The sequence below is a fragment of the Sinocyclocheilus anshuiensis genome, unplaced genomic scaffold (assembly GCF_001515605.1).
Source record: "Sinocyclocheilus anshuiensis isolate Anshui unplaced genomic scaffold, SAMN03320099.WGS_v1.1 scaffold601, whole genome shotgun sequence".
Taxonomy (NCBI): domain Eukaryota; kingdom Metazoa; phylum Chordata; class Actinopteri; order Cypriniformes; family Cyprinidae; genus Sinocyclocheilus; species Sinocyclocheilus anshuiensis.
In genome coordinates, this window is record NW_015536496.1 from 790951 (window position 1) to 803856 (window position 12906).

The following is a 12906-nucleotide window of genomic DNA, read 5'->3' on the forward strand; positions in this document are numbered from 1 at the left end:
TCTACTCAAATGAAAACAGGTTATCATCAACAGAAAACGGTCGCTGCAGCAGGAGCAATGACAGGATCAACACTTCTCTATGAAGCTCTCAGAAACTCAAAGAGGATGTTGAATTGTGCTGAGAAACACTGCCGCCTATGGTCCAATGTGGGAACATTGCAATTGAGCATCAGCCTTTTAGCAAAAACGCAGTTTACAAAGCAAGATTACGCCCGAAAATACTTTGTATACTACATTTTTTTAACTCTGATCTGATCTCTGATCTACATCGGCACTTTAAAAAAAAAAAATTAAAAACAGAACTAAACATGCAGATTATTATGACCAATAATATGTTTTATCTTTTCTAAATAAATCTTGCCTCTAAATGTCTTGGTCATATTTAAAACCTAAATCAAAAGAAAAAATATTATTGGCATTTTACACATACATGCATAGCATATCATTTGCATAAATGTGGCATATATGTCACTAAAATACTTGTATCAAATGTCTGATTGATACATACTCCACAAATGCAACACAGAGCCAAGGTAAATAACAATTTTACACATTTTAAATAAAATGGTACTTAATTATGGTAATTTTGAAATGGGACATACAAGTTGAAACGAAATTATAATTTAATATAAATATAGGACTGCATGGATAAATTATATGAAAGTGAGAAGTAAAAAAAAAATGTCGATGACAAAAGTGCAATTAGACCGCATTTAAATTGCATAAGAGTGGAGGTGAATCGAAGTAGATCACAGATTTACAGTTGTCTGCGTTTTCAATCGTTAAAATAATAATTTAAAACTGCCAACAAGTCTAAAGACAAGTGTACATCATTATTTCAGTATCTTGAAGCTCTTCTGTCCAAGCAGAGTTTTTTGTACTCAGAATTATGGTTTATGACAATGAGCGTCTGGCGAAATCAAGCGACCGGCATGATGCCATGAATAGATCAGAATCAATCAGAGGTGTAAAGATTACCTAAAAACCATACTTGAGTAAAGGTACAGATACCTTACAGTGAAAATGACTCCACTACACGGTACAAGTCACCAATTCCAAAACAACTTGAGTAAAAGTCTTAGAGTATCTGATTTTAACAGTACTTAAGTATTTTACTTATATTAAATATAGGCTCAAAGATGCACTAGTCAAAGAGACATGCCAGTGAAAAACTGTAATGTTGTGGAGAAGCTGCGGAAAACAGGCAGAGGCAAGGATCTATGTGCAGGTATTTCATGGAAAAACTAGAACAAACAATAACAGTAACTAATTACATTTACTCCAATACTTTACACCTCTGGAATCAATCCTGTGATTCCCGACTGTTTTTGAATCACCAATGGTTTTCCTAAAACTTTTAGAAAATAAGTTTTGGCTTCATTATAGATTTCAGATCTAATTAACTGTTCTTCTAGTTTTTCTGGACAGCTGAAGAAAGACGGACTGTATAACGCATCATACTGTAAGTAGATCTATTTTACTGAATTATGATCTTAAACTGAATTATGTATGATTACTGTCAAGACTTTATTAACATAAATTCATACACAATAAAGCAATGTATTGTATCCTAACACAATATTGCTCTTGACATAGACTTACTTGAATTTAGTGATGTTTGTCTGAAATCATGATTTTACTGCATTACATTTGCTGATACTCGACATTAATAAATATAGCAATAAGGTGGAAGGGGGAGTTTTGAAAGACCTCCACTTTCTAAACCAGTAAGACAGAATCTTATTTGTGATCTGAAATGTAAGACTGCATTAATATTCACTGTCATATTTGTTCTTGTTGTTTTGAAATTAAATGTTTCCCAATAATTGACCTACTTGAATTAACATTATTAAATAAAATGAGGTAGAGGTGCAATGTAAAAAATGGTATGAGCTATCTAAAATTATGGTAACAATATTACACGTAATATTTTTGATTCGTTTTTAAGGCTTGATTTTTTAAATGGAATCTACCTGAATAAATCATGTAAAATAAATTATTTAATCTATGACACAATGATTTTAATATTATTAAGGAAATGTGCTCATTTATTTTACGTTGACTCTCAAAAGTCTGTGATTTTAAGTAAGGTCTGTTTGTATTTGACTTTTGAGTTATTTTGTACAATAAAAAGACTGTATACAGCCAAATAGCCCAAGTAGGAACAAACTTTACTACTTATCCATAAGCTCTACTCTTCTGCACAATGGGAACAATAGAAACATCAACATAACAGAAACTCTTTCAAATGTCAAACAACTGAACATTAAACATTAATAGATGTTTCCCTTCACTTAAAAACACATAAAGTAGCTCTTAATTTCAATATTTACTCTCTATATCCAGCCATATGCAAAGCATGCTGGCAACTAACAATCACCGCCAAAATAAAACTGCAAAATTGAGCTAATTCTCTTAAAATTAGTAGGTACACTCTAAAAAATGCTGGGTTAAATACAACCCAGTGCTGGGTAAAATAGGGACAAACCCAGCAATTGGGTTGTTTTGACCCAGCGGTTGGGTTAAATGTTTAACCCAACCTTCTGGGTAGTAATCCAACCGCTGGGTCAAAACAACCCAATTGCTGGGTTTGTCCCTATTTTACCCAGCACTGGGTTGTATTTAACCCAGCATTTTTTAGAGTGTAGCTTTCTTTCCTTTTTTTCAGATTAATCAGTTCCTCAATTCAAGCCTCAAAACTGTTTAAGTTTCCTTTAAAAAAAAATATGAGGAAAACATAATCTGTTGGTTTTATTAGTAAAAAGTTCTCAATATTTTCTATGCAACACTGAACCACAATTTCTTTAATTAAATATTCACACTATTTTTAATTATCATCTTAATTCTTTTAATGAAAATTACAAGACCCATGATTCATTTTTTACAGTGCAGGGTCGAGACAAGGAGAGAACATATGGATCTTGATGCAGATAAAAAGGAATACCAATACATTTTAAATTAATTTGAGTGATGACAGGCAATGCAGGTGAGTACATGGGTGATAAATAAATCAAGTAAAGAACTTAACTGAAAATAACTTTATACTTTCTTAGTACGTGAGACAAAACACAGCAAACCAACATAAAAATGTAACAAAGATACACTGAGTTTGATAGGACGGTATCTTATTAAGTGGTGTCCTTATTTAATGTGAAACTGTGTAAATAATGTTTCTCTGTGACTCGATGCCATCCGAGCCAGTATCAGTATCAGTTTGATCAGCATCAGTATAAAGAAGCAGCTCTTTGAATTGTTGTGTGAAGAGCTTCTGTTGGAAATCCATAGTGCTCTATCAAAAACGTCCATTAAATAAAATTATATTTTTCATCAGGACAATTAAACACACACACACACACACACACACACACGATTACTTAGCGATCTAAATGGGGACATTACATAGACTATTGTTTTTATATACAGATAGTTTATAAACTAATCCTAACCCACACCCTAACCCTACCCCTCGCAGAAAACTTTCTGCATTTTTACAATTAAAAAAAAAAAAAAAAAAAACTTTTTGTTTGCTTTATACCAGTTTTACAAATGAGGATGTCCCCCAAAGGGAGGTTTTTGGAGATTTTGTCAGGTTTTGCTCACTTTTGGGTACACATTTGTCCCCAAAATATGGTAGCCTACACACACACACAAACCCACCCCTTACAAATGTCCCCACAAGGTTAAAATTTACTGGTATTACTATCCTTGTGGGGACACTTGGTCCCCATAATGTAGAGAATACCATGCACAGGTACACACACAGTGGCGTACTGGCCATCTGGAATATCGGGCGTTTCCCCGGTGGGCCCATCATGCAGGGACAGCGGTGCATTGGACACGGTAAGACAGACGCAAAGAGGAGAGAACAGACGAGTCAGCAGAGAAAATACTGTACAGGCACAGCAAGCTCACTGTTCTCGATGCTGGAAATATTGGAAGAAAATTCTAAACATTGAATTTGGGGTGGAGGATTATATAACTCTATCTCAGAAGCGATCGAGTGTCTTCAGAAAAGTTTGGATGGCATTTTCTTTTCATCTTACCTCCGTATTAGTGTTTATAAGCGCAGCGCTGCTTTGTTTACTGCGGTAACCAAGGAAATGCTTTATTGCAGCTGTTCTATGAGCGCCACCTGCTGTCAGAGAGTGAATTTGCATTTTTAGTATAATTTCATAAAGTTAAAGTCAGACCATTCTGTTTGTTTTAAATGTTGTAATTGTACAATCTAATATATATATATATATATATATATATATATATATATATATAAATAACTGCTCATGCCACATGTATGTAGCATCTTTGTTTGAACTGTGATTAAAATGCAATGGCTTCCTCAGAAGCGATCGAGTGTCTTCAGAAAAGTTTGGATGGCATTTTCTTTTCATCTTACCTCCGTATTAGTGTTTATAAGCGCAGCGCTGCTTTGTTTACTGCGGTAACCAAGGAAATGCTTTATTGCAGCTGTTCTATGAGCGCCACCTGCTGTCAGAGAGTGAATTTGCATTTTTAGTATAATTTCATAAAGTTAAAGTCAGACCATTCTGTTTGTTTTAAATGTTGTAATTGTACAATCTAATATATATATATATATATATATATATAAATAACTGCTCATGCCACATGTATGTAGCATCTTTGTTTGAACTGTGATTAAAATGCAATGGCTGCCTCTCATTTCAAATGGCTGCTTTTTTAAGGTCAGTTCAGCCTGTAATAGAGCAAATAAACAGCTTATTCCTGTACTCTTTCATTCTTTCTTGTCTCTTGCTTAAAGAAAAAAATTAAGTGTTATCAGAATCAGCCCATTTGCTGGCAGTCGGAATCAGCCATTAAAACCATGATTGGTGCATCTCTAGTTTTTGTAGATAGCCTACTGGTTAGTTTCCTCAAACAGTCATAACTTTAACTGACTATTAACAGCATGTCAAGAGTGAGTGAGACTGTTCAAATTAAACTGGTAAACACAGTTAGGTATACACACACACAAACACACAATAGTGTGTACATGGTATTCCCTACGTTATGGGGTCCAAATGTGTGTGTGTGTGTGTGTGTGTGTGTGTTTTGAATAACAGTGTATATACTGGTGCTGTCCGACTGGATCGATTCTGATCGTAGTGGTGGGCCATTTGGACCAAAAAATGCAAGGGCTGATTTTTTTGTCCCAGTCCAGCCCTGTACACACACACACACACACACACACACACACACATTTCTATCTTTTTTCTTCTTCCCACTGTCAGCCTGCTACACATCTCTACCAACCACTATGAGAGTTTAAAAAGAGCATGCTCATAAAAAGTTAAATATTAATAACAATCAGGTCAGACTACCATCAGGAGGACTCATAGTGCTAAGATCAATTTCTTTGTAAATCTTAGTGTGCCACTAGGATTTCTTCAGGATAAATGCAAAACACATTCAAAATTAACCTGCATTGAAAATTTCTCAAGTGTAATTTTAGAAAACCTTGAATCAAACAACACACACACACACATTTACATTTAGTCATTTAGCAGACACTTTTACCCAAAGCGACTTACAAATGAGGACAATAAAAGCAGTCAAACCAACAAAAGAGCAACATTTTAACAAGCCTCAGTTAGCTTAATGCAGTACACGTAGCAAGGTTTTTTTTTCCTTTTTTTATTATATAATAAAAAGAAAACAGGTAGAATAGAAAAAAAGAATAGAGCAAAGGTAGTGTTAGAGGCCTTTTTTTTTTTGCTTTTGTTAATTATATAATAAATTATTTAAAAAAACAATCAGAAACACAAATATTGATAAACAGACTCAAGACACTTTGTGTGTTTTGTTTATTGCACTTTATTTGTTGGTAAGTCTATGGAAGTTCACTGAATTTCTCCAGGGTCTGTCATGAACAAACCTTTGTAAAAATTATTTGTTCACCTGACGAAGTTCCAGTGATAAACACGTGTGTGTGTGTGTGTGTGTGTGTGTGTGTGCGTGTACATTGTGTAGCCTATAACGTTCTTCATAAAATAATCAAGTGTTACACCTATGGCTAATTCTGTTCAGTTCTTCTAATTAATTAAACTAATTAGTAGAAATATTTAAACAACATTTCAAAAATACTGTACGTATATCAGAATCAGAATCAGAATGAGCTTTATTGCCAGGTATGTTTACACATACGAGGAATTTGTTTTCGTGACAGAAGCTTCCACAGTGTAACAGAATGACAGTGACAGAACAAAAAACACAGATAATAAAAAATAGAACAAGTAAATAAGGAATAAAAATATATAACTCTGATCTCCTTTTCCAGTGTGTATTTAGCCTGTTTATACAAGTGATGAATATAGTGATGAATAATACAGAATCAGAAGAATGGCAAACTGGACTGTTAAAAACTATAATACACCTTCATAATACAAGTAATACCTTTTAAAAGTTCAATGTCATTGTAATATTCCAATATATTTACTCGGTTGCAACGCGGACTGACAACAGCAGGCATGTTTCAGATGGTATCAGAGTTTCTCTTCCTACTCAGGAGGAGCTGTTCTACATTTTATTAGCTACATTAGCTATTTTAGCGATGAAATCAGGAGCAACACATCTCTTAAGAGTTTTAAGAGTTGCTTGTAGATTTCCACTTTAGGAGCGACTTTCATGTTTTTTGTTTTTTATTTGAGTGTGTGTGTGTGTGTGTGTGTGTGTGTGTGGAAAATTGTTGTTCTTTGACTTGTTTCAACAGAACTACATGGTCATAAACTCCACCTTCTTACAACACTTACCAGGAAGAGACTCAGCGAGAAAGGAAGGAATCAAAAGAGAAAGGAATCAGCGATCAGTGAAGAACAAAGCGAAAAACTTTCAAAATGGATGTATGCGAAGTTTATTTCTTTATGGACAGCAGATCTTTGTGATTCTCTTGATGATTCATTTTTTTAACCATTGAACAGAAAGTGAAAGTAAAGGTCAGACTGCTGGAGCTCGAACAGAGAAAATGGCTTCTCTACATGTGTCTGGAGAAGAGCTTTCTTGTCCCGTATGCAGTGAAATATTCAAGACTCCTGTTCTTCTATCATGTAGTCACAATGTCTGCAAAGAGTGTCTTCATCAGTTCTGGAGAACCACAGATACTCAGGAGTGTCCTATCTGCAGGAGAAGATCCTCAAAACCTGAGCCTCCAGTTAATCTTGCGTTACAAAACCTGTGTGAGTCGCTCCTGAAGGAGAGAAATGAGAGTTGTTCATCAGGATCTGAGGAGATCTGCAGTTTACACAGTGAGAAACTCAAACTCTTCTGTCTGGAGGACAAACAGCCGGTGTGTGTGGAGTGTGTTACTTCACAACAACACGACAAACACACATTCAGACCCATCAGTGAAGCTGTTCCATCTGATAAGGTAAGATAGATTTATTTCTGAGGAATAAAGCTTGTCATAAACATACAAACTTCTCTGTACCATTTTGCTTATACAGTCGTGGTCAAAATTATTGGCACCCTTGGTAAATATGATCAAAGAAGGCTGTGAAAATAAACATTAATCATTTTGATCTTTTATTTAAAAAATTCACATAAATCTAACCTTTCATTGGAGAATAAGAATTTAAAATGGGGGGAAATATCATTATGACATAAATGTTTTTCTATAGTACACATTGGACATGTGTCTGTGTGTGTGTGTGTGTGTGTGTGTGTGAATATGGCCCATATTGTTGTTCTTTGACTTGTTTCAACAGAACTACATGGTCATAAACTCCACCTTCTTACAACACTTACCAGGAAGAGACGATCGTGATATTTTCTCATTCCTCTCATGACTCTGTTCTCTCTTGAAAAAAAGAAAAAGGAATCAGCGATCAGTGAAGAACAAAGAGAAAAACTTTCAAAATGGATGTATGCGAAGTTTATTTCTTTATGGACAGCAGATCTTTGTGATTCTCTTGATGATTCATTTTTTTAACCATTGAACAGAAAGTGAAAGTAAAGGTCAGACTGCTGGAGCTCGAACAGAGAAAATGGCTTCTCTACATGTGTCTGGAGAAGAGCTTTCTTGTCCCGTATGCAGTGAAATATTCAAGACTCCTGTTCTTCTATCATGTAGTCACAATGTCTGCAAAGAGTGTCTTCATCAGTTCTGGAGAACCACAGATACTCAGGAGTGTCCTATCTGCAGGAGAAGATCCTCAAAACCTGAGCCTCCAGTTAATCTTGCGTTACAAAACCTGTGTGAGTCGCTCCTGAAGGAGAGAAATGAGAGTTGTTCATCAGGATCTGAGGAGATCTGCAGTTTACACAGTGAGAAACTCAAACTCTTCTGTCTGGAGGACAAACAGCCGGTGTGTGTGGAGTGTGTTACTTCACAACAACACGACAAACACACATTCAGACCCATCAGTGAAGCTGTTCCATCTGATAAGGTAAGATAGATTTATTTCTGAGGAATAAAGCTTGTCATAAACATACAAACTTCTCTGTACCATTTTGCTTATACAGTCGTGGTCAAAATTATTGGCACCCTTGGTAAATATGATCAAAGAAGGCTGTGAAAATAAACATTAATCATTTTGATTTTTTATTTAAAAAATTCACATAAATCTAACCTTTCATTGGAGAATAAGAATTTAAAATGGGGGGAAATATCATTATGACATAAATGTTTTTCTATAGTACACATTGGACACAATTAACGGCACCCTTTTATTCAATGCTTTTTGAAACCTCCATTTGCCAGTTTAACAGCTCCGAGTTTTCTCCTATAATGCCTGATGAGGTTAGAGAACACCTGACAAAAGATCAGAGACCATTCCTTCATCCAGAATCTCTCCAGACCCTTCAGATTCCCAGCTTCTCCTCTTTAGTTCACCACACTCATCTTCTATAGGGTTCAGGTCAGATGACTGGAATGGCCATAGCAGAAGCTTGGTTTTGTGCCCAGTGACCCATTTTTGTGTTGTTTTTGACGTTTGTGTTTGGATTATTGTCCGGTTGGAAGATCCAAACATGGCCCATTATAAGATTTCTAACAGAGTCATTTTTTAGTACCATCTGACCATAGAAGCCAGTCCCATTTGAAGTTCCAGTCGTGTCTGTTAACTGAATATGCTGGAGTTTGTTTTTGGATGAGAGCATTTTCTTTTCTTGATTTTTTTTCTTGAAACCCTCCCAAACATAGCTCTTTTCTTAAAGTCACTTTCTAATTTGTGAAGCTCAATTATCTTTTGCTGCACATCAGAAATATATTCTTTGGTTTTTCTCATTGTGATGGATGATTAAGGGAATTTTGGCTTTGTTTTCCCTCCTATTTAGATTCCTGTGAAACAGGAAGCCATGGCTGGATAATTTCATGTCCATAATCACCCTGGTATGCTCAAAATTGTAAATATGAATGGGAATATACTTCACAGATATTTTACTCATAAGAAGTTCTAGGACTACCAATAATTGTGTCCAACGTGTATTTGAGAAAAATATTTATTTCATAATGAGATTTTCATAAGAGAGTTTTAGTTCAATGAAAGGTTAGATATTTGTGATTTTTTTTTTAAATAAAATATCAAAATGATTAACAATGCATTTGTAACAATGATTTATTTTCACAGACTTCTTTGATCATATTTACGAAGGGTGCCAATAATTCTGACCCCGACTGTATGTGTATTATATTTATGAACATATTACAGAAATCTCTGATGTCTTAGAGTTTTAATTTAAATTCTAGGAGGCGCATTATACACCACTGAAGTCCTTGCCAGAGAAACACAAAGAAAGCATTAAAGGAAAGTTTGAGAAAACAGGAAAACACATCCAGGTGAGACTTTATTATTTTGACATATTCACAAATTTAATTAGATTTGTCTGATCTGATAATCCCATTGACTAGCGCTCACCTTCTGCATTTTCACTTTAGCAAATTAGCTCGGGTGAACGCAGACAATGTGATTTAATATTCATGAGCCCAACATCCTGTTAGTATGACAGACACTGAGCTGTTGACATTATGCATCTACCTGAGGCCAGACCTCACAACTCTAAAAATGTCATATAGAAAATTTTTGAACAGGCAAAATGAATTTATAAAAACTGCATACTTGAGGTTTATGCAACTACATTCTTGTCTGAAAAAACTACACTCTGTGACACAGTAGTATTTCAAAAATTATAGTGGGTTTGCTCTTCCGCCATTGCCTTTTGCTGGGAAAAATGCTGCCCGTCTCGCACAGAAACAAGCAGAGTGATACAAATGTAGTGATACAAAGTGATACAAAATGATACAAAGTAGTGATACAGCCCCCATGCTGATACTGGTGAAATATCAGCACTCCTCTCAGGCAATCAGATTCGTGGAGAGGGGTTAAAAGCATCAAAACGCAAACCACTATAATTCGACAACTCAAAAATTTCGTTTAATATTTAAGGGGGAAATTACAAATAAAAATAAATGTATAATGCTTGCCTTTTCTGGGTTGAGTTATGTGAAGGGGCCTTTACAGGTGCATCTCAATAAATTAGAATGTCATGGAAAAGTTAATTTATTTCAGTAATTCAACTCAAATTGTGTAACTTAATTATATGATTTATAAATATAACATTGTTCACCATTTATACGTTAATCTATATTTTTATTGTGTTTTGTTATTGTGTATTGTTTTATAAACAGAACAAAAATGATCTGATCAAGAAAAGCATCTTAATTGAAGATGGGAATCCTGCTCGATACCATCTGCAAAAAAGGACGAACAATTTGGATCAATCTGAACCATATAAAAAAATTATCTTTGGGGAGAGAGATAGACACAAACTTCATAAATCCATTCTGCTGGTGGGAGAAACAGGAACTGGAAAAACAACCTTGATCAATGTGATGATCAACTACATGTTGGGTGTTCAGAGAGAAGACAAGGTTTGGTTTGAGATCACAGATGATCAGAGCGACCGAACACAAGTTCACAGTCAGACCTCCAGCATCACTGTTTATGGGTTTTATCTACAAGAGAGTCCAATCGATTTAACAATCATCGACACTCCGGGATATGGAAACACTCATGGAGTTGATCTTGATAAAGACATCACCATGAGTTTGCACAGATTAAGCGAATTAGAAGGCTGGGTTCATGAAATAGATGCAGTGTGTCTGGTGATTATGGCCCATCAAAATCGACTCTCTGACAGACAAATATACATATTTGATGCTCTTCAGACTTTATTTGGAAGAGATATTGCTGAAAACATCCTCTTGCTCTTCACACACTCAACTGGAGCTCCACCTAAAAACGCCCTGACGGCTGTTAAAGAGGCTAAAATCAAGTGTGCAGTAAATGACAAGAATCAGCCAGTGTTTTTCCTGTTTGACAACTGTCAGTCAGACGCTGCTGATGAAGAATATGAAACGATACAGGAACAATCATGGAATCTCAGTTTTAGAGGAATGACGGGATTATTTAATTGTCTTGACAAAAAATGTTCAATATCCTTGAAGTTGACTCAGGATGTGTTGCAGAAACGGGAGCAGTTGGAGGCAAATATCTCCAATCTCCAATCACGAGTTCAAGAGATGAAACAAAAAGAAAATGAGCTGAAACAAACTCAAGAAACTCTGAAGAAGAACCAGCAATATGTCAAAAATGATAAGAACTTTGAGTTTGAAGTTGAAGTGACCTACAAAGAAAGGATTGATATTGATCCTTCTAAAGCCAAGATGGCGATGTGCTGCACCGTCTGTGAGGAGAACTGTCATTATCCAGGATGCTGGTGGGTCAGTGATCTCTCGTGGTGCAGCGTGATGAAAAATTATCACTGTACAGTATGCACAAATAAATGCCACTGCAGCAAACATGTCAAAACAGCAAAAATATATGAAACAAAGACAAAGAAAGAGAAGAGGACAGATGAAGATTTAAAAAAGGAATATAATGAGAAAATTGGACACGGTGTGTCTTTGGTCAAGAAGCTGGAAGACGACCTGCAGGAATTAGAGAAAGAGAAAATAAAGCTGGTGAATGAAGCTTTTCACTCTGTTGGAGCTCTGGAAAACATCAAAACACTGGAAAACATCAAGATGAGAGCAGTAAAAAAACAAGGAGCACTTGGATACTTTAGATATTATTTAAAAAAAAAATAATAATGTCTAAGATACACAAACCCTGATGAAACTCTGAAAACAGGATCCTGAAGATGTTTCTGCTTCTTGCAAAAACAAGTCCTTCATATGATGTAATCATATTATAATTGAATTTATTTATTAATCTAAAATTTTTCTGTCATTAGACTTTATTTATATCATACAGCACTGTATGTGCTTTGGATAAACAGCATCTGCTGATTTAACTAAAATTAGCAGATGATTCTGTAAAATACTATAGTGATTACTGTAATTCCAAACCCTGATGAAACTCTGAAAACAGGATCCTGAAGATGTTTCTGCTTCTTGCAAAAACAAGTCCTTCATATGATGTAATCATATTATAATTGAATTTATTTATTAATCTAAAATTTTTCTGTCATTAGACTTGTACTGTATTTATATCATACAGCACTGTATGTGCTTTGGATAAACAGCATCTGCTGATTTAACTAAAATTAGCAGATGATTCTGTAAAATACTATAGTGATTACTGTAATTCCTGCTGGAAAACAACACAAACTGACAACAGCATAAAACAGTTTATGCAGTAAGATACAATTGAAAATGTAGCAATTATATTGTAAAAGAAACAAATAACCAGAATATTTATATTTATTGTAAAATGACGGACATGTAATCATGGTCACTAAGAGATAGTTTAGAGACTGTTTTAACTGTATTATTAAGTGCTGCCACCTACAATCAAGTCACCTTTATTTGTATATTTGTACAATAATGCAAGAAGACAATAACAGAGTCATTTTTCCAGCTAAAGTCAGTTCATTGATGATTCAGTGATGTCATCA

At 35.0% G+C, this 12906-nt stretch overlaps 1 protein-coding gene across 1 annotated transcript in view; it reads left to right on the top strand.

Moving 5' to 3' along the window:
- LOC107686977 (uncharacterized) overlaps nt 1-12282 on the top strand; it is a 17620-nt gene extending 5338 nt beyond the window's left edge. Inside the window, exon 3 of the mRNA XM_016484117.1 lies at nt 12029-12282. Within this exon, the coding sequence (XP_016339603.1) occupies nt 12029-12097 (69 nt within the window). The 3' untranslated portion in view covers nt 12098-12282. The remainder of the gene's footprint in view (nt 1-12028) is intronic.
- Nucleotides 12283-12906: the final 624 nt, after the last annotated feature.